At 42.7% G+C, this 22,301-nt stretch overlaps 1 protein-coding gene across 1 annotated transcript in view; it reads left to right on the forward strand.

The window, feature by feature from the left end:
- The window catches only part of kiaa0825 (KIAA0825 ortholog), a 127,545-nt gene that overhangs the window by 13,577 nt on the left and 91,667 nt on the right, over positions 1-22,301 (forward strand). The window contains exons 6-10 of the mRNA XM_073466732.1: positions 9,422-9,589; positions 11,154-11,239; positions 11,453-11,710; positions 18,577-18,854; positions 20,232-20,382. Coding sequence (XP_073322833.1) covers positions 9,422-9,589; positions 11,154-11,239; positions 11,453-11,710; positions 18,577-18,854; positions 20,232-20,382 — 941 coding nt within the window. The remainder of the gene's footprint in view (positions 1-9,421; positions 9,590-11,153; positions 11,240-11,452; positions 11,711-18,576; positions 18,855-20,231; positions 20,383-22,301) is intronic.

The raw sequence follows: 22,301 nt of genomic DNA on the forward strand, positions 1-22,301 counted from the left end.
ATAAAAAAAAAGTGTGAGCCATTGTTTACTTTTTCAAAAATGGTGCACATGTCAGCTTCCCTGAGGAAAGGGGAGAAGAGTGCTTTTACATCTGCCATTCTTCGATAAACACACCGCCAGCCTTGTGTCTTTTTTTCCCTCCCTCCATCTCTCTCTTTCCATCTCCCTCTCTGGTTTTTACTTTCCCTCTCCTTAAATGTGAGATGAGAGGAGGCAGCCAGGATAATTGGCCATGCGTCAGTTGGGCTGTTTGATCACGTAACGCGGCGGAGGCTACACACCTACGTGCCGCTCAACAAACCGTCAAATGTAGCACCGGAGGCAGAACACGGCTCCAAAGGGAGCGGGGGACCCGTGCTGTGTAATGATGGTAAAATGGAGCAGTTTTGCCTGTGCTGGTTTTATGTGTGTGTATGTGTGTGTGTGTGTGTGTGTGTTTGGATGTGTGTCTGTGTGTGTGTGTTTGACTATCAGCTGCAACACAGCTTTGAGGGCTACAACTGGGATTACATTTTTGTGTTGTTCATGTTTTAAGTCCCCCCACCCCCCCGACCAAAAAAAAAGCTCAAGAACCCACATATGCACCACCCAAACGCCCGTGGCTCCTTAAGAGCCAAAGCTTGAGCATTAATGCATAATCTGCTTTCACACTTTACTGTCTATACTGTATGCTACGCCCATAATTGTCAAGACAATTATGACAGTGGGAAAAAAAAGTGATTCTATTTTCATAAGCATCCAATGACTCCTTAGATCTCTTCCTCCTTCCCCGCTGTGTTATTGTTTATTTCTGCTGTAGAGGCAGGCAGTAGGTATATTTTGATAAGAGCCATGCCTGGGAGACTGTGCAGGCTCCCAGGGGAGCAGCGCTGTCTGTAGCATCAGCCACTGTCAAACCACTGAACCATTTAACAGCGTTCACGGCGAGATCTGCCTCCTCTTTTAACCCCACCGACTCAAAGGCAGGCTCTGACATTGTACCTAGACAGATGTGAAGGGTCTCAGCCCTCTTTTTTCTTGCTCTTCGTCCCCCCCCCCCCCCCTTTTCCTTTACTCCATCTCTCCAGCGTCCACTTCCTCTCCCCTTTTCTTTTCTTGTCTTTTGCCATTTTCCTGTAGTCTTCCAAGTGTAATGGGGTGAGCAGTGAGACGGGGGAGTGTGCTAGACAGGTTGGCTGGTCAGGAACAATACAGGCTTTAAACCTTACTAACACACCTCACTGAGTCTGCAGGGGAGTGGGTGGGCCAAGTCTGCATGTACATGTCACTGTATGTGTGTGTGTGTGTGTGTGTGTGTGTGTGTCTGTGTTTGTGTGTGTGTCTGTGTGCTGAATTTTGCTAAAAATACACAACACAAATAGTGTTTTGCTTTTTTCAGTTAATTCAGCTCTATAGAAAGGCGAAGTCACGCCCCTACCATTGACCAGCATGGGACCTTATTTCAGAAAAATATACGTATGCTAGTGAATGGCAAGAAATTTTTTTATCCCTTTTGAATTGTGCCCTGATTTAAACTTATGATGCGTGTCAATTTCAAAGTCATAAAACTACAACCAACAGTTGCATATGTGATGTCATCTTGTTCAACGCTCCCCTAAAACCCACGACTGAAACCTTGTAGAGCCGTGTTTTTGTTTTGTTTTTTGTTTTTTTTACTTTTTATGTGCTGAGGTGACGGCTGATGTTGGTGTTGATGACGGATGTTGGGCGAGACAGTGTAGTTCACTGAGCGGTTAAACACAAAACTAGATGGTGTTTTCTTTTTCATGAGAAACTGCGACTTTCTCGTCTTGCATAATTATTTTTTAAGCGGAATCATAAAATGATTTATCCCTTTGTCCCTACCTTAAGGGGTGTGACTTCAGCTCTCTATTGAGAGGTGAAGTCCCGCCCCTTCTGATGTGCCCCACGGGACCTTATTGCGGAAAAAAATTGTACAGTAGTCAGTGGGAAGAGACACATTCATTTTTGGTACCGTTTGAATTTTGCCATGAATCAGACATATGATGTCTGGGAATTAAAAAGATAACTTTTCAAGTCAATAAAGTTTCTGTTTGTTAATAGTAGTTGATTTATAAGATAGTAAAATATCATCTGGTTTAATGTTAAATTGCCCAGTGAACTACATTGTGTCACCAGCACCGACATGGCCACCGCTTCAGCACAGAAAAAGTATTAACAAAGCTGAAAATCACAATAAAACTGGCCATATTGACAACTGCAGTTATGTGAACAGCTGCAGATATACGGAACCAGTTCCACAATGTTTAAGTTATGGGTTTTGTTGACATTCAACGAGACTACAGATATGTAGTCTTTATAAATATGTATTTTCACAGTCTTATATTTCATTAGTTTGATGACAAACTGCACCTTTCTCAAGTTGAAAAAATATTTTTTAAATTGACAGACATCACATGTGTGATTCAGGGAACAATTCAAATGGATCAAAAAAATGATTTGTCTTTCTCCATTCACTACCATACATATTTTAACTGAAATAAGGTCCCATGGTGGTCCATGGGAAGGGGCGTGACTTCTGCACTCTATAGAGGTATGGTGGGATATGGGTAACATTTGAATACTTCTCGTTTTTGTTTTCAGTCACCTTTGAGCCTTTGTGACGTGAACATGTCTGCCCAACTGTTTCTCAGTCGATGCTAGTGTGTTAATGTGCACACTAATTGCGGGCTGACTTAGAAAATCGTGTGATCACAAGTCATTTAATACCTCCCCTTTAAAAATGCATCATTAAATTTCCATATTGCATCAGTAATTTTTATATGTATGCATAGGAGATCCGTGTTTTTGTAGGACATCAAAAGCTTCCATTCCAACATCTCTGCATACACACATACAATTTATTCCCTAACAATCAACCACAGGGGTGAAGCCGAGGTTGTGAAATTCTGTTCAAACACTCTGCAACCCCATTCTGATAGCGCTGATTTGAATTCCACTTCCACTAATTTCCCCATATGACGATGCTGGCAGCTCCCTATAGATAAAAAAGAATTGAGTTAGAACATGTATAGCAAGCACATTCACCCTCACCGCTCCCCGCCCCCCCTCGCCCTTTCGGGCTCTTTGAACTCTTTCTTAGAGAAAGCACAGCAGCCTATTCAGCGGGGAGAGAGGTTCTGTAGCGACGAGAGATAGCTAGGCTGTGGCTCCGACTGGCATTGGAGGTGCTTATGGGGATTGAGGCTACTTGGGAATGGCATTTGTTAATATTTATTAAGAGCAGCTCTTCAGTAGATCATATCTCCGCCTGAGTTTATACACACTGTCAGCCAGGGATGTGCACCCGCATGCTGCCGTGTAATTATGGGCTAGGTATGGGGGTTTGTGAGCGTGTCTGTGTACACGCGGGCATATGTGTTTGCATGATGCTTGGAGTTTTGGATGATGCTTTTTTTATGCGCCTCTCTTCCTGTCCTGTCCTCGATGAGAAGGCCTTGCTTAAGGGAAGTTTGAGCAATTGGTTGTTTACTAATCTTAATGAGAAGAGCTGGGTCTTTACTCTCTGGTTGTGTTGATGTGTCAGTGTTCATTTTCTCTAAATCATGGCTCCAGTGAAATCACAGAGAAGAATATGTTTCATGGCCCTTGAGAATGTGTATTATGCTTGCCATTTATTTTTTTCCCCCATTTCCTCCGAGTGGTCACAATGGCTTTTGTGTATCACTCTTGAAAAGCTCAAGGATATGAACATTTTCCTGGCACCTTCTATTGAGAAAGCACAGACAAAAATGGCTGGCTTATTGAGAGCCGCCAGCACTTCGTGATGAAGAGTCAGTGTGATTCGCCGAGGGCTTGAAAACAATAATGTGAACAAGGGCACTAAACAAGTGGGTTTTAATGAAATGCTCCCATCAAGACAATACATTCCTCTGTGTTCTTCAACCACGGTGCTCGGTTCAAGTATGTGAATGAAGCCAGAGAAATCTTAACCCCCCCCACTGTCATCAATATTTACCACAAAGACAGACACATAGGAGGACAGAAAAACAAACATAAAGCAGAGGAAAGTTGCCCTGCTTCTTTGTCACCACCAAACACATTACCATCACCACTACATTGCCTTCTATTTACTGTAAGGCAACTTAATTGAGATATCAAATATTGCTGCTTTCCCCTTCTGTGAAGGGCAGGTGACCCCTGCTGGGGCCTGGTTGGACAGCACCCAGGGAAAAGGCCACAAGAGACCAAGAATTGTGTGGTTTGTGTGTGTGTATGTATGCGTGTATGTGTGCGTGCATGTGTCAGAGTGAATCACAGCAGGAGGCCTCCCATAATAACGCTGTCTGAGCGAGCAGTGGGCCGCAACTGACGAAGAGGACCCCAGCTGTCACAGGGCCTAGCGGGTGGTCCACAGTGGCTCATAGCCTCCCCACATATACACACGTACATGCACAGATGTACCCCAAGGCCCTCGCATGACCCCGCTTGACACCCTATGAACACACATGGATACACTGAAAACACAGGCACAAAAAGAAACCCACAGAAGTGCTCAACAACCACACTTTTAGACCCCAAGAGCAAAGCCCAATTTTAAGAATGAAACTGTGAACAGATACATACCCGCGCACACATACACAATTGGGAAGGACTGGCCCATTTTGATTTGAGTCCCTGGGCGGAGAGTTTTGTTGAGTCATGCCCAGTTTTTACTTGTCGTTTAGATTTTCCTGCTGCTGCTCTTGCCTCTCTGTTTTACTATTAATCATTTTAAAGGATGTTGTGTATGTGTGTGAATTGTTGAATTTGGACAATTTTGTGAACTATTTTAAGTTTTTTTTATATATTTGTGGGACAAGGAGTATTTTGCAATTTTTTTTTCTGTTCAACCAGGCCACTGTGCTATGTGGAGTTCCACAAGAGTTAATACTTGGTCCAATTCGATTCAGTATCTATGTGCTTCTGTTTGGAAGCCCCGAGATCCCAAATTGATTTGAACAGACAATATTTACACCCTCGACTCACGGTCCAGCTCATGCACCCACTTCAGACACACTAACGCTATTAACTCAGCAGCTGCAGTGAAAATTTTGGCTTAATAAAGTATGTAAATAATGTCTTTTCAAATCAGTTTGGGATCTTGTTTCTTCTGTAGACTTGTATTATGCCAGGTGAGCTCTATTGAACCGTTTGATTTTGGTTGTTGTTTAATGTTTCAAAACAAGTCCCTATCTTCTTTAGTTGTTTTGGAGAATGCTGCAACTTACCCTTTAATGTCTGTTAGCAGACAGCAGGTTAGCAGATTTTTAAGGGTACCGGTGTATGTGTGATAAAAGGATTGGGAAGTTAGAAAGAAATGCTTTGCTCAACCTGTTTAGTCCTCACCCTTACTTTAGGCTTGCAGCCTAGCCGATATTAGCAAACACCCACAACGCATGCATTATGGGTACTTTAGGTGCCAGTTTTGCCAAGGAAGAAGAATAAGTAAATGTTCTGCTGCTTTCATTTTGATTTCATTGTGAGCATGACCGTGTTACAGAAGTGCAATGCTAAATTCAGCTCAATAAAGACAAAACAGAGGTAATTGTTTGCAGAACACAGAATAGTTGAAAGTTAGTATGTCTGCCTTGATTCTCTGTTCTTGGAACCATGGATCCAGGCTAGACATGTGGGTGTTATTCTAGACTCAGATATCCATTTTAGCAATCAGGTCACATCAGTTACAACACCAGTCTTTTATCAACTGAGAAATTGAGTTAGAAGATTCATGTCCAGACATCGGAAAGCTGATCCATTCTTTCGCTATTCAGGTTTATACATAGAAGGGCGAAGGCAGCTACAACTTGTCCAAAATGAATCTTACCAAAAGTAGCTGCAAATTACTTTGAACATTGAACTTTTGTTATAAAAAATGTTTCATAATTATGCTTTATGTATTTTGTGCAATATGTATCGCAGGTTGTTTAACACATGCTAAAATTGCCTTGCCTCTCTGGATCAAATGAAACCAAATGCTTACATCACCTGTAGAGGGTGTCGTACAACACACACATTTGCACAAACACAGAAAGCTCATCTTCACATATTGTGATTACATGATAAGAGACTGGAGACCAGGCGCGGGTAGTGTGGCTAAGGAGAGGCAGACCACCCCTCTGATGGTCTGATTTACACTACAGAGAGGCAGAATGAGAGAACAAGAGGAAAATGAGGGACAGAGGATGAGAGAGGGAGAGATGCTGTGCTGGAGAGAAATTAAATCAGTGGCTAAATTATTGCATGATTGCCCATTCCCCAAAGACTTGGGCATCATTTGGTAGAAAGTGTCTAATAATTGGTTTTCAGCCATGTCAGACACATGCAATTCCCCCTACTAATGGCTCTGTTTGGAAGAACTGGGCCTCCTGGGTCAGAGAAGGACAGAAAATAGCCAGACGGCAAAAAGCGCCCTATGCCCTTCTCAGTTTTTTTTCCTCCCTCAGATAAACGAGAGAACGAGAGAGAAAGAGAGACACAGAGAAGTAGAGAGATGGCAAGAAGGAGAGAGTGTGTATGTGAGCGAGGAGGAAATGAAGTGGCAATAAGTGCAGCCAAAGGGGAAATGCTCTTCACCGTGAGTTTAATACATCAGACTGGGGATTTGGCAGCCCGCCACACAGCAATTGTTTACCTTTTTGCTCACTGGCTGCATCTGTTCTGTTTTGTAAACGGCACTAAACTATTCGCCCGTAAACACCGGAATCAATAACAACTGCTAAGGGAATTCCCTTATCCCGCCCCTCCCTCTCTTTCCCTCCCTCTCTTCCCCATGTTTTCATCCCGAACCACCACCCCTTCCCCTAGATCTCCTCCTCTCTCTCCTCTTTCTCTGTTCCCTGCCAGTCAAGAGCAGTGTGTGTGTATGTGTGTGTGTGTGTGTGTGAGTGGGAGAGAGAGAGAGAGAGAGTGTGTGCCGTGGAGCCGATGGTGGAACCCACAGGAGAGACAGACGAGAAGACTGATGGCTCGCCAAAAATACCTGCTCTGTTTGTTTTTTTCTTCCTTTTTGTGTTACATTGTTGTCATTGTTAAAAGCTACAAACTGAGACTGGCCACTGTAGACTTACAGAGTTTGGTATTTTCAGACATTTTATTTTTTTATTTTTATAATGTTCTTGCTCCATATGAAACATAAAGACCCTCCTCCTCCTCCTCCTCCTCCACACACACTGTTTTCTGTTTCACACATTTGTTGGATGACATATTGCTTGACATATGCTTGTTTGCTTTGAGGGCCCTCCGGTAAGATGCATACTGTGTTTATGGTTATCACACTAACGTGGCTCACCATTGATTTTCTTTTTGTTTATAAGAACATCCTCCACACTATAATGTCATACGGACGAGCTCTTATATAAACATATCATTTTCGCACTGCTTTCAGTGCCAGCTTTCAGCATCAGTCCTCCCTTATTGATTCCCAGCACATTGACCTTTGGTTGAACTCTTCTGCCTGCTAGTGCCCTTCCACATTCTACTCTGTATGAGACATGCTATGCACTATGCTATATGACACACCTGGGTGCTTTTAAGCACAGCCTCTCCATCAACCGGCTATGAGAGCCTCCATTTGGCCTCACTGTTGTGACAAAGGTATAATGAGGTTTAGATGGCTGTGTACTAGACTGCTATGGCTATAGGGCTATTTGGCTAGGGAGACGACTATAAATACCTATATAGCCAGGGCGGCAGAACTCGATGAGAGGCAGAGCATTGCTAAACATCAAGGTCATGTGCGACTACTTAGAGTGTGACTTAGTGAGTAAGTGAAACAGTTATGGGGTCACATGCTGAGGGAATGAATGTTTAGGAATTAGAGAGATGGAGATGATGCTCGGGAAAAGGTGATGCTCCAGATGAAGTGGTGGTTAATGGGTGCTATGCTCAGATGAATGCCCAACAGATGAGGGATTGGGGGTTGGGGTTTTTTTTGTGAAAGCTTTTTAGAGAATCCAGCGACTCTTTCTCTAATGTGCCCCTGTCTCATCGGGTTTAGATTGTTTACTCTTGAGTTGTTGACAGCTTTAGTTTGCCCCTGCGTTGAGGCACGGAAAGCTCTGTTGATTTGCTGGTGACTTCAGAAATAGACATGATTGTTGGTGCGTGCGTGAAAGTGCGAGCTGGAGTACGAGGCTGGCACGTGGGTGTCAGCCAGGTCACGCATGTACACATGCAGTACGAGGTAGTCTCTCTCGCACAGACTCCCACTGGACCCCATTACAGAAGAGCTGCCGAGCTGCGGACCCATGCGGCTTAATTATACATACACACAAATGCATGCACACACAAGTCAAACACACACCACATAATTACACAGCTATTCACATGTGATTTCATACACTCGTGCACACACTCGCACATAAATTCATGTATACACTTGGACTTGTAAACACAAACAAACTTGAGGTCAGAATATATTCCATGGTGACCACAGAGTGTGGGTGCAGCGTGGCAATTATCCTGCAAGACTGACATGTGCAAATGTGTGTGAAAGTGTCTTCGACAAATCAAGTTATTCAAAATGGCCTGCATTACATGCACATAAACACACACGTGCACAACCGACAGACACAAAGACGCAACAGCTCATCGACTCTCGCTCATAAACACTCATGTCAACATACACACATGCCTACACACAGAGAGAGTCAGACTTCATGCATGATTAAACCGGGCTTCCTTGGGGACCGTGTTGTCATATTGTCAGATTTTGTTAAACAATATGGCAAAATTACATTAGGATCCAGCAGCAATAATGTTACAATTATTGGAAAAGGTCCCCCTTCTTCTTTCTTCCCTCAATCATCTCCATGCTTTCAGAGTCAAGGCTAATACTGAGCTCATCCACTCCCAAATGCCTTTGCAGTGGAGGAGCTCATTTAAGCGGACACACAAAAGTATTTGTGCATGTGTCTGGGAGTATGGCAACGCATCTCCCAGCCGCCCATTCTCCAGCTTAATGCGGAACATCCCCCGGGTGATGGCTTTGGCAGCCTCCAAAATGGGAAATCCATATTTGCCGAGGGGGTCATCGGCGGGTTAGGGGGAGAAAAGTTTTGTGTCGGGAGAGAAGGATGTGCATGTGTGACTTCTCGGGGAGCAAAGTTTTGCATATTTTTTCACTGTCTCTTTGTTTATGCTGTGTATTGGGAAAACATGAATGGGTCGATATTTATAAGAGGTGCCGTGCAAGGCAAAACTTGAGGAAGGGGGGGGTGTCTTCTGATGAGTGCATGTAGGTTGTGAGGTTCGGTTGGAAACCTGTTTTCATGAAGTTGTTTATTCCTTTACTGAACTGTTAACTGTAGTGCAGTCTCACTCCTCTGTCTGTCTGTCAGTCATACATTCGCAAGAATATACAGTGCAGTGTTTATTCCTCCTCTTTCCTCTTATACACTCTTTTTTTCCCCTTCCACAGCGCCAATGGAGCTTCCCATGAAAAATAGGAGCTTCAGTTTGACCTCCCACCAGCTGAGGGCGTTAACCCAGCTGGCCTGCACCCTGCTGGGGTTTGAGAGGACTGTGAAGGAGCTGGTCACGAATATGACCTTTATTGATTGTACAGGAGAGACTCCCTCTATAAAAGGTACTATACCATCACCCCAAAATTTGCATATGTATATACATATTACACACGTAGTCACGGCTGTAGCAAACCCTGAGATCACCGGGTCTTTGTCTTTTTTCTGGCACATTGGAAAGTTTTATTAAACTGAGGTACAATTTACATCTTACAATTTGAATGGAACACATAGTAGATACTATAAAGGCAGATTCAAGGTTCTTTAGATCAAATATCCCTAAAATTCACCATTTTTAGGCCAGAAAATATTAAAATATATTCAGTATTTCCCCACAAGCCAATGTGGTGAAGGTTCAGAAGCAGCATTTACACCGCCAAGTACGGAGAATTTACTGAAAATGATCAAAAAGATAATGTGAATAATCCAAATGATGAGGAAAAATACTGTCTTTTTCTGAGTGCTGTGAGGTTACAGTGGAGGGACTCGCAGCCTCAGTATTTTTTAAACTCTGGTTACAGCCCTGCATGTGCGCCACTCCTCCAGGCATAAACAGTCCAGTTACACCCCCACAAACACACCCATGCACGCATTGTTACATGTTCTAGCGGCTAAGTCTAAGTTGTGTCTGAAGAAATGTTATTTTAGTCGGGAATTATCTTGGGTGTTATATGAGCCTTTAGTATCATTTTCCTCCCTCCCCTTTGAACTGCCGCTGCAAAGATGTTAAATGAAAGCTTTTGGTGCATGGAGTAATTTCCATAAAGGTTACATTTACAAAAACAAGACTTGCAGAAAGGCTCAATTTACAGAGAGGTAAACAGCCTTTAAAGGGCAGTTATCCAAATCATTAATTCCAGGCAATCAAACGGCTTAATTACCAGAAATTCATCAGATGGGCTTAAAGGTCAAAAAGTGATGCGCTTGCTGCTTCCTCCTTCTTCCATTCCATGTGGTCTTGTTCGGCTAAATTGCCTCGCCTGGGGTCTCACTCTTCGCCTTCTGATTAGGAAAATGTGGCCTTGATGTTCACGCTTTTTAATTGCAACCCAACCCAGCATCCTGTACGCTTGTCTTCACGCCACCCCCCCGCCACGCTCCTCCATTTCCCTCAACACATCTACGCAATCCCCCCTTGTGGAATTGCCCCATATATGTTTGATGCTATCTGGGTTCAAATCAAATATAAGCCCCAAAGTTAGACTCGTAAAGCCATCGCTATTAGCATTTACAGCCTGTTTCTGCTCCCTCTGAGGCGTGTGCTGTTATACTCCGGCCACTGTGGCTACTGGGGGAAGATGAGAGCAGTGTGACCCATATCTGGCTCTAAGTTATAGTTGCTTTCAAGTCACTGCACTTGATATTCAGTCAGGTTCTTAACACTTAATATGATACAGTATATTATCAGTGATATGGAGATATCCATGCTAAATAATGCATACACATGAAAGAAGCTATAACTACATGGCTTTTCATTTTTGAATCAGGATGTCTCTGGAGTTCCTGTGTCATTGTTGGAGAAATTTCACTGTCATCATTTGAGAGCTTGACCAGGAAACAGTTACTATTTAATGTCTTTCAGGATGTATTATATGATGTTTGAATTAAAACAATGTATTGGTCATTTAGGTATCTTGAAAAAAAGTAAAGAGGATTCACAAATGACAACAGATGGCAAGAAATCCCCAGCAGAAGCATCTCTCCACACACCAGAGGTGAGGCTTTTTTATGTCCTCCTTTGTGACATTCTGTGAGGAAGTTTCTGTTCTATTACAGCTATTCAACGTCATTCAGGCTTAGAATCCTTTTTCTGTAATTACAAAGAGGCAAGACAGTTTGCCTTTGCAGCAGCGACGTACAGAAGATGAGAGATTCCCTTCAGCATTCAGACATTAATTGAATGTTGGCTCATCTCCCTTATTTTACAGGCAAAGGTTTTGGAGTTTGACTGGAGGTCAGCTTTTAGGGGGCTGGTCCCTCACATGGCCCACTGTGTGAAAGTGGTGCTGGATGATGCTTGTGCCAAGAGTCTGCAGCAGGAAGAGGCCTTACATTCGTCAGGACACACCTCTGTCACCATGACCAGCACTACTGGAGACGCCACTGTCACTGCCAGCAACACACAACTCAGAGAAGACTCCTTCTACACCTACTCAGAGAGAGACACTCCGAAAATGGTTGCCAAGGTACTTCCAGATTTAGGGTAGCGTACATTTGACAATTGTTTTGGAAATATTTGTTGGTTGAAGTTGAACTTCTAACAATGAAATGGTAGTGATTTACCTGCTAATAACAATAATAAAGTATGAACAAAAATTTCAGGGCATGCATAAACACTGTGCTGTGCACAACAACAGTGTTTAGAGTGCAGTTATCTTCTCTCTTTTATGTGTCATACACTACAAAATATACCATAATTAAAGGTGCAGCATGTAAAAATTTTAGTGGAAAATATTAAACATTGACCAAAATCGTCAACAGAATGTAAAAGAAATAACAGTGACTTATGTGATACAGAGATATCTACCTAAGTTAGCATGCTAACCTGGTCCATCCAGGCCCAAAGCTCCTGTGCTAGCGGTGTAAACACCAACACTTCCAACCCTGAGTATGGACTGCAAGCGTCAATATATGATTGATCCCCCCTATTTGTTTTGAGTACGACTTTAACAGGACACCAATTCTTACATATTGCACCTTTAGGTTAATGAGCCAGAATATCTTGCCAGTGGGTCAACATTGTCTGTCTGAGGGCTTTAGAGTGAGCAAAAGAGGCAAAACATGTCGGTCCTCTCCTTTTGGTTTTTCTCTTAAAGGCACAAAAGTGGAAGGCTCGCTACCAAAACAATGCACACATTATTGGAGTATGCTATCGCTTCGAGATTTAATGAGGTTTGAGGAGGCTGACTTAAACTACACGTAAACTGTGCTGAAAAACCTTTAAAATGCAGATTTTAAATCAAACTGTTGAATGTCAAATGGCTGTAATTTATTTGGTAAAAAAACATGTGATTGGACTAATTAATCTGGTAGCACTCTCTTAAAAGCCAACAGTTTCTTTGAATCACAGGATTATTTCATTTTTGCTTTCAGGAGAGCGCATTGCCTCGTCACCCTTTTCATTTCTTCCTGGCTGATTTTGTGTAATATTTACATTTTTCGATTTTGTGATCTGAAGTTTTAGTCAGTTGACTAAAGTTGTTTTCACGTGCACATTGATATGATTTCGACCTTTAATTAGAGAAGGAAGTTACTTTGATTGATCTGTTTAAATAGTTAATTAGAGTACTATATCATACACATTCCTTTCTTCATGGTATGGAGTGGAGCTTTACTTAATTAAGACGCCTCCTCCACATTATTTTACAGCATTACATTTCATGCCTCAAACCCTAATTTCCTCTCACCTTGTTATCAGTGAATTACCTTGTGAATTTCTGCAGCTATTGAAATAAAATTGTGCTTTAAGCAGTTCATTTCAAAGTGCCCACAGATAGTAGAGAATGCCCACAGATGCTTTACTAAAGAAATACACACCACGCTGTAAATGGCCACCAGCACAGCTGGAAGCACACAAAGTCTGTAGCCTGGAGAGCATTTATGAATGATGAAACATGAAAGTGACAGTGAAGTGTCTTACTAGAGCTGTGAGATCTTTTTTGGAGTGTCTCCTCAGATGTATATCATCTGTGTTTTCAGAAACATTATATGTCACAAAATCCTGTGAAAACTCTGATAGCAAGGATAAAGGTTTGTACATCACCTCAATAGGCCCCCACATAGGTCTTGATACAATTGTAGGTGCCCCAACATATTCAGAAAAATGTGTTATGTGTTGGAGAAAAAGGTTTTGTTTGTTTTGTTATTTTGATTTCTTATTTGTGGCACAGACTTTCTCACAATATTTAATCAGAAAGGTTTTATTTCTGAAAGAATTACTCTGCTTTAGTGCAAGGACACATGCTTGTTAACAAGCAAAAGTCAAGTCAAAATGTCTTCTATTGTTTACCCTGTTGTCTTTTTCCCCCAGTTTCTCTTTAAGATTAAAACTTCCAAATGAAATTTCAAAGAAAAGGAGCATGAAAGGACTGAAATTAAATTCTGAAGATTGCATCAAATTTGCACCAATCCCCCATTTGCCTCTCCCTAAAATTTCCATTTAGCATTTGTCGGTACTATCAGCCTTTTTTTCCCCTACACAGAATTTGTCACATTATACTTGATCTGTAAAAGCTGTGTCATAACACCTTTTGCACCCTTTTGTACAACCAGACTCTCTCTCACACGCATGCAGCTCTAATACATTATCTGTGTGTACAGTTAACCTTTGTATAAGACTCCAAACTGCCACTCCACACCCTGTGCATGAGCATGTTTTTCCCATACACACCCCTGTCCCTGTCCTGTTCATCCTCTTTTATTACTACCTGGCTGAACAATGCAGGTCTACACACATCACTCACACCCAGAGAGATTAATGGTTTTTGTAGCCCTGGTGGAAAGCACCTTCTATAATAGAGAGCCCAAATGATTTGGGCCTGACACAGTTGACACCCTGGATCAGAAAGGGCCTTGGGAAGAGTCATCAGTATTACTTGAGGGGAGAACTCTGGGGACAAAAGAGAGACACGAGGAAACCAAGAGCCAGTATAGGTGATATTATGTGGGCTAGATGGTGTGTAGAGAAAGGTGTTGAATAGGGGAAAGTATACAGATGATAGAGGGACGTATCACAAAGGCAAAGAGGCTAGGGTAGAGAGCAGGATAAACAAGGGATAGTGCAAGAGAAGGGGTGAGAAGAGAGGGCCTGGGAAATGGCAGAGAGGTGAAGTAGGCACTGGTGATTGACTTTTCTCAGAAGGAAGACCGGTGTCTGATGTGAGACCAGGCTTAGAGACAAACCTTACAAAGGTTTAGTTACTTGCTTTTAAGGGGAATTCCGGTATTTTTAAACCTGGGCCCTATTTGTCATTTTGTTGTGTACATGATTCATACTTACCAAAAGTTTTGGAATCGGTCCAGTAGATCACTTCAGCCAGCAGCTGCGACTTACTGCAATGACTGCAACATAATCCTTTGGGGTGTCTAAGTTATGTCCACTCAAAGCTTTTGAGATTGTTATTCCAAGTCTATGACAAAATTACTGAAATGATTCCGACAGAGATAGACCTTTTTTGCTCAAGAGAAAGATCCTTTTTGTAACCAGAAACACAAGTCTCGCTCCGAAATCTTGCAAGGCGAGGTGTTACACTTGATGCCTTATCTCAAAGCCAACTGTCAAAGTCAGTTAAATATTAAGCCATGAAAATAAATTCTTGCTTGCAGTTCCTCTCGGTAAACTCTGACTCTTACTCATGTTTCCACTGTCGTCTCCTTGCAACAACCCACCTGTCACAAAAGGCTGAGCGAGATTTTTGATTCAAACAGATTCATGCCAAAATGTGTGAGTCTTGTAATACAACCATTAAAATAAAAAAATATTACAACATTTTAAGGAACCTGTACATTTTGTCATGGCTTGCAAAAAGATGTGAAGTACCAAATGCAGACACAACAGTCAGGTTATGAAACAAAAAACAAGCTTTATTAAGGTGAGCTGTAGTCCAAAAATCAAAATCTAAACAGTGAAAAGGGCAGGCAACAACACTGATAGAACAGTCTGGGAAAATCCAAAAGACTTAAGAGAAATCCGAAAATTAAATGAAGTACAAACCAGGATGAAACCTGGGGGAAGAAGGGCAGGACTGCAGAAAACACAAGGGCAGAGAACAAGAGGAGCATACAGAGACACCAGGAACAACACGCGAGGGGAGAAAAAAAAGCAGGAGATGTGAACTGACAAAGAGGGGAAAACACAGGCTTAAATACACTGGAAAGATTAATAAGTAAAACACAGGTGTACACAGAACAAGTAAAATACAAAATAAAATGGGAAATAACTAAACCAAAAACCCAAACCCTGACACATTTGAGATCAAGAGTGGATGTAACCTTGATGGTCGCAGTTGCCCCAAAGGATTATGTTGCAGCCGTTGCGACCTTGTCTTGGCTGCCCGCTGAGGCGCTCCACAGGAATGATTCCAAACTTTTGGTAAGTATGAATCATTTGCACACCAAAACGTATAAAAATAGGGCTCGGTTTTGAAAATCCCGGAATTCCCATCTAAAATCTCACTATGCCTGTCTCTCCACTTCATTTTCAAAACCTATTTCACCGTTGCCGAACAACTTTTCCTCCTGAAACTCCCTGAAACTTTCTCCGACTCACATTCCCCCATCTTCGTCTTACTCTTCTGCTACCCACCACTCTCCTCGACACTGCACACTGTACAGTCTCTTATCATTACTGCCTTACCTCTCTTCTCTTCTCTCCTCCTCCTCCTCCCCTACCCCCTCCTCTAGCCCTTTTACACTGACAGTATTTGTGGCTCTCATTGCTAACGAGAGTCAGAATTTGTCTGTGCTCAGGACCTGTACAACATATTTATGTGTAGGTCAACGCTTCAAAGATGAGAGCCTTTCAACCCAAAGGTTATACATGCATGCATTTGCATTCAAAAACACCGAGCCAGACAGACATCCAAGACGAGACCGTTAGATATTATATATATATTTTTCCCCCCTGTCCTTTTTTGACACATGCCCTAGTGTTTGAGCAGAGAGCAAATTACTATACAAGACGTAAGCATGAAATATGGCCGGTTCAAAGGCATTATGATGGATCAATATTTCACACATTTATATTCATATGTTCATACCTCAATCCTCACTTTTTTTTTCATTTGAACCCACCTCGCTGTCTGTATTACCATACATATGCAGGCTGCGATGATACTGTTCATCCATCAGAGTACTTTAGATAGTGTGCTTTTTTTTTATTGGCAGTCACTTGCGCGCTGAATGCCAAATACCCTGCCTTCAACAGCTGGAAACTCGCCCTCCTGTCAGAACCTGGGATTGAGCTTTCATTGTTTGGCTGGGCCCTTCTAACCTAAGTGCTAGCTCTCTATTATAGCAACAGAAGTGCCTTTTTCTGTATTCAGACCTCACTGAAGCCCTCACCTGCATGTTCAGTCCTCCACTTGTCTGTCTATTCCAAATTCTGCACACACAAACAGGCCTCCCAAGCACTTAAAAACTTTATACAATCTCTTTCACCTTGCTGCAATCGTCGTGGTGGGATTCCTGGCTTTGATCTTAGCTAGTTAAGGTTTCAGTCTGACTTCAGTGTGGATGTGCAGTGTCTGGCGGTTTTTGCGCATGTGTGTGTGTGCGTCAATGACTGACTCAGTATGTGTGTGTGTGTATTCGTGCCAATACTGTATGAGTATGAGATGCTTCTCCAGAGCCTTTCCATCACCCTGGTAATGCTGAATGTTGTGTCTGCCTCTGCTTTCTCTCTCTCAAAGCTAAGCTCCTAATGACTACATGCAGTCAGATATTGACTTAATTGTCTAAACGGCCACCATTCCCAGGCCTTTTAACCCCTCTGAAAGCTTTTAAGGAGAAAATTGTGTAAAGAGATTGCGAGATTGTCAATTGTGTACATAAGCTGGAGCCCCGATCTGACAGAATGTCGAATTTCCCAGTCAGCCCCCTACAGTAAGTCAAGTAATACAGTGTGTGACTCTATAAGCGAGTAATACAGTACATGCCATGATTGATTGATTAAACTGATATAAAGTTTTCTGAGTTATGGAGATCTTTCCCCCATACCTGGTAGCTCCAGGAAATAAGGAAAATATGCTTTGTTTTAAGGCTTGTTTGAGAATCTGCTGACTCATAACTCACATCTATAGGTGTATAAATTTGGAAGTGGGCTTACACATATGCGGCTCCTTGCCTGATCATGTTCCACTGTCTCACTGTGATGTAAATAGGAAGCACATGAGGTAGTACATCCAACAGTGTCAAGGTGCACGTGCGTGCATCTTGGTATCTGTAGCAGTAGGTACATGGTGCTTATTAACCTTTGTCACAAGATGAGAGCCATGCATAGCCAACATTTATTCTGTCAGTCGGGTTGTCTTAGTGCATTTTTGTTTCAAAGAAAAAAGAAGGAAGTATCAGTGTTGCATTATGTCAACCATGCCGATTGACACAGTGCAATCATTAAATTAAAAGTCCTATTTGTAAGAACAGTCGATTTTTGAGTCTCATTCCTGACTCGTCATATTCTGATGCTTTGGGATTCTTGGGTCGGGTCGGCTTCCATCCCAAAGCGTCAGTATTTGATAAGTTGAGAATGAGACTCAAAAATCAGCTTTTCTTAAAATAGGACCTTTAATTAAAAATATTATTTTTTAAATTCATTTTAAGTAAATACCAGCAGATACCAAGACCGCTTATCTGTGTCAACACAACCCCACACACTCAACTACTTTTTAAAGCCCTTGATCAGCCAGTCTCCCAGCCCCTGGAGAGGGAAAGGTGTAGGCAGCCCTGTCCCTATAGGCCTTTCTCCAGGACAAATGTGGATAAATGAGATAAGTCTTGCTTGTTACTGTGGCAGTTCATAGAATAAGCTGTAGGTCTTTTACATTGCTGAAACAGCTCTCCCTCCCTCCGTCTCACTCACTCTCACCTTTGCCTGACCTTTTCTTTTTCTTTCCTCTCAGCACGCCTGACTCCCCCACCTCTCCATTACTGTATGTACTGTAACATTTTTGCTTGAATGTGGTTAACATGATGCATGCAGTTATAAGATTAGACAAGTGCTGATGTATCCCCAGAAGTGAAGGTTTTATTTGACCTGATACCAATTATGCATGTTCAGCAGCAAAGTTTATGTGGAGGGCATGTCTTTAGACATCTGTATTCTACATTTGCACTGATGTTTGCTTTTCAGCTCGTACAAAAAAATGCATGTGTAACGCTCACATGCTCTGTCTTGAATCGTTGTCATTCTGATGACTTCTCACAAACGTTCCATTATTTATATCTAATGAGGTCTCTTTCTGATGTTTTTTTCCTGTTTTTTCTCTTACTGACAGATTTTTCCCTCTGTTATTGAGATCATCTTGTCTCGTCTTTGCCTTCCCTCTCCCCTCAGTTCTGCGGAGCAATCGTGACGGAGCTGGATGCTTTACTCCCCTTGGCAGCAGCCTGCAGGGAAAGCTCTCTCCTGGAGGTGCGATCGAGCTTTGTGGAGGCATGTGGCAGGGCGGCGTTTGCCGTGCTGGACAGGTTGCAGGAGAGGGCCCTGGAGGTACCGACCTCTGCACCCCTGAAGAACCTGCCTGCTCTGCTGGCCACTTGCATCTATGTGCTCCAACGACTGGAGCACTACCATGGCAGGCTGAAAGATTCAAATGCTACTGCAGCTAAAGTGTAAGGAGAGAGTGTGTATAATAGTTTATTGGCTGCTTTAGCATTTATGTCTGTGTGCTTTACTATATCTTAGTGTGTAAATCCATCAATCTGTCCATCTTCTCATTCCAGCATCCATTGGATGAAAGACAGAAATTGTTATTTCTTATTGATTTAATCTTGGCTGCACTGAGTACTGTATATGTTGCAGTACTTTGTTCTATAATCCCAGTAACCATACATACATACAACCATACTGTAACAGTCTAATAACAATTCAACAACGGTGTAAAATCCCACAGATGGTGACTGAAGAAGGCATCAGGCTGTGTGAAAATGATCGGGCAGGCAACAAACTTCAGCAGCGGCCAACTTTAGAATGTTACTGGGAGACGACAACACCCATTACAGATGTTGTGTCGAAACCCGAACCCGCTCACAGCTGCCACATTCCTGTACCCTGCACCCAGGCTTAGCCTCGTTTCCGACATTGTTCCACATCTTTAACATCACTCAGTCTTTTCAAAACCACTTTTAAATTTATCAACAATAGCCTAATCAGACAGCTGCTCAACAGATAAAAGATAAAATGAATTGCACTACAAATAATTGCACCACAGGCTGAATCAGTGGATCACAACTAATTCCAGCTGCCTTGTTTTTATTGTCAGGCCCGTTCTAATTATAATGTAGATGTTTATTTAAGTAAAGATAAGGGAGGATTGACTGGATCACAGAGATCCCTGCCTCATATAGTCAGAAAACTCTTTTAAAACATGTTGAATTTGATTTAAATTGTACATTTGAGATTAAGAGGAGGGGACCAGAGAGTTTAAAAAAAAAAGAAAATGAGTAGAAATGATTGACAGGAGGTAATGACACCCATATTGTGTCTACATCTGGTGAGTTTTTATGCCCCGTAATACCCCCTTAACCTCTGCTCTCCACAGATCCCCTCTAAAGGCATTGCTGGTGCCCTCAGAGCTCCTGTTGTCCCACCTCTGGCCCTGTGCACCCCTCCACCTGCACTTGCACTGTGCCCCCTCCGGTCATAAAGCACTTTCCTCTCTCTACACCATCCAGTCCCCCTGGCTTAAAGCCTCCTGCACCCCTGTTAAACTCTTGCCTCTCTCTGGAAAGTATCAAGGCAGGCAGATAAAGGATATGAAATGTCACGCTGAACTTTTCGAATAAATCATCAGTTCTTTCATCTAATCATTTCAGCTCATGTTTGTTTGATGGCTCCCTGAATATACAGTAGTCAATTATGCATCTGGATTACAGGATTGTGCCCTCTTGGTCGCTTCATCCCAGTTCATTCCCTTTCTTTTTTCTTATAGAATCATATGTGTTTTCTATTATTACCTTTAAACGTGTGTTTCCTTCCTCTGTGCCCAGACCTCTTACCCTGCTGCCTATCCAGAAGTGCCAAGAGACAGTGGAGGCCTTGAGAGACCAGCTGACCAGCTACTGTATCCAGGTCTGTTCCACCTGCATTCTTCAGGACGCCGAGAGCCACCACTGGGCTGACCCCAAGCCTTTCTACGAGGTAAGGTGTCCTCACATTTCCCTGAAATATACATGGTTGAATTGTTCTTCTCTCCCCCAAGACACCTTGAAAAACCAATTAGCCACGCCATGCTAAACACTTACAAGATAAAATACATTTATTTTTTGTACGCAAGTGTCTCGAAGTTTAAGATATTTCAGTGGAGCCAATTTGAGGATTACTAGTTATATGTATTTATTTACCCACAAATCAAGGACAGTAACACATAAAACATATCCAGTACTGCTTGCTGTTGATTTCATTCATTTCATTGCAAAAAAGTGGAAATTCTAATGCCACGTGTCTTAGTAGGCTTTTTCTGTAGATTTTGAGGAACTCTAGGAATTATACTCTGGAGCTTTCTCGCTTCTTCTTTTCATTCCCACAATACACCTTTACCTCCCACTCTCCCTCTTCTAACTGAGCCTTCTACTCTGAGCTCCCTGAGAACATCTGTGGCTTCCATGCTGCCCCGGGGGCTCCAGGGATTCAGCTGTCTGAAGTCTGCAGTCTACACTGGGACTGTCTGGAAACAGCATAGGGCCCCTGAAACTCCCTACCTTTATGCCCTTAAACCAATCTAAACCTCCCCTCTCCTTCTTACTTTACTCTGCTTTTGCCTTTTTTTCTCTTTGTTCCTCCCTCCTTCCCTGGGTCACTGGTGTCAGACAGACCTGCTGTGCGCAGGTGTGTGCTTTTGTTCAAGCATGCCTGTGTGCATCTGTGCAGATGAATGCACGTGTGGGTGTGCAGCAGTAGCATCTCCGGATGTGCGTTTCATTTTGTGTGTATGTATGCATCTATATTTCCATGTCTGTTGCATATGTGTGAGGTTTTTATCTCTTGGATCCCCAGTGTGCCTGTGTCTTGGCTCTTTCACAGCTCAGTGCAGCTCCAGAGACCTTTCTCCAGCTTGGCTTTTGCTTTCTCTTCTTTATTTTACATTGATTTTGACACATGAACAGTTGTTGGCAGAGAAATATTTAATAACAGCACATGAGGTCAGTTAAGGCGATCAAAGGAAGTTTAGAGTGTGACCCTGGCTACCTTTCTTGTCAGGATTTAGCCTTCAGAGCCAGATCATTAAAAAAAAAAAAAAAAATCGGGCGTTTTGAGTTTCCAAGTTTATTCCATCCTCAGTTCCCCATCCCAGATTCAGTCCTCGCTGTTGCCACGCTGTGATCCCTAGTGGGAATCAGTTTATAGTTGACCTGGCTGGTTAAATAAAGCTTGACTCGAACAAACGGATAAAACAGTCCAACCACACATGTAGCTGTGGCTGCTCTTGGTTCAGATCCAACGTCTGTGTCTGCGTTTGCTCTGCTGAGTCCACAGGCGGAGGATGGCGGCCTAATCCCGGACATAGAGCTCGGTCACGCTCCCCATCAACCACAGATCCCTAAATGACTGGCTCCAGGGAGGAGAGGAGGGGAGAGGAAGGAGAGAAGTAAAATACTAGATGGATGAGGTGAAGTGGGAGGAAAATGAAAGGAGACTGGGGGGCATGATGAGTTGAAGACAGCAGGAAGTTTGGGGAGTTTTGGATGTGTCAGTATCTCTGCCACACACACACACACACACACACACTGGAGCAGTTTATTGTTGGAGGTTAAACAGGAGAAATTCGAAGAAAAGACAGGTTTAATGAATTAATTCTTCTATGTCCTTTCCAACAAAACTGCAGGATGCCAGGATAATAGTCCCTTTTTCTCCATCAACTCTGTCTGTCTTTCTTTCCTCTCACGCTCACTTGTCTTGGCTCACTTTATTCAGAGACGTTCTCCCTGCCTCTCCTTCTCTCTCTGTACGTGCGAGCATGTAAGTGTGTGTGCAAGTGTGTGTCTGTTGTGATGTGTTCTCCAGTTCAGGACTTTAAAGCAGTCTAAAATCCCAGCGGGGGGAAGAAACCCAGGTGCAGA

The sequence above is a fragment of the Pagrus major genome, chromosome 5, assembly GCF_040436345.1.
Source record: "Pagrus major chromosome 5, Pma_NU_1.0".
Classification (NCBI taxonomy): domain Eukaryota; kingdom Metazoa; phylum Chordata; class Actinopteri; order Spariformes; family Sparidae; genus Pagrus; species Pagrus major.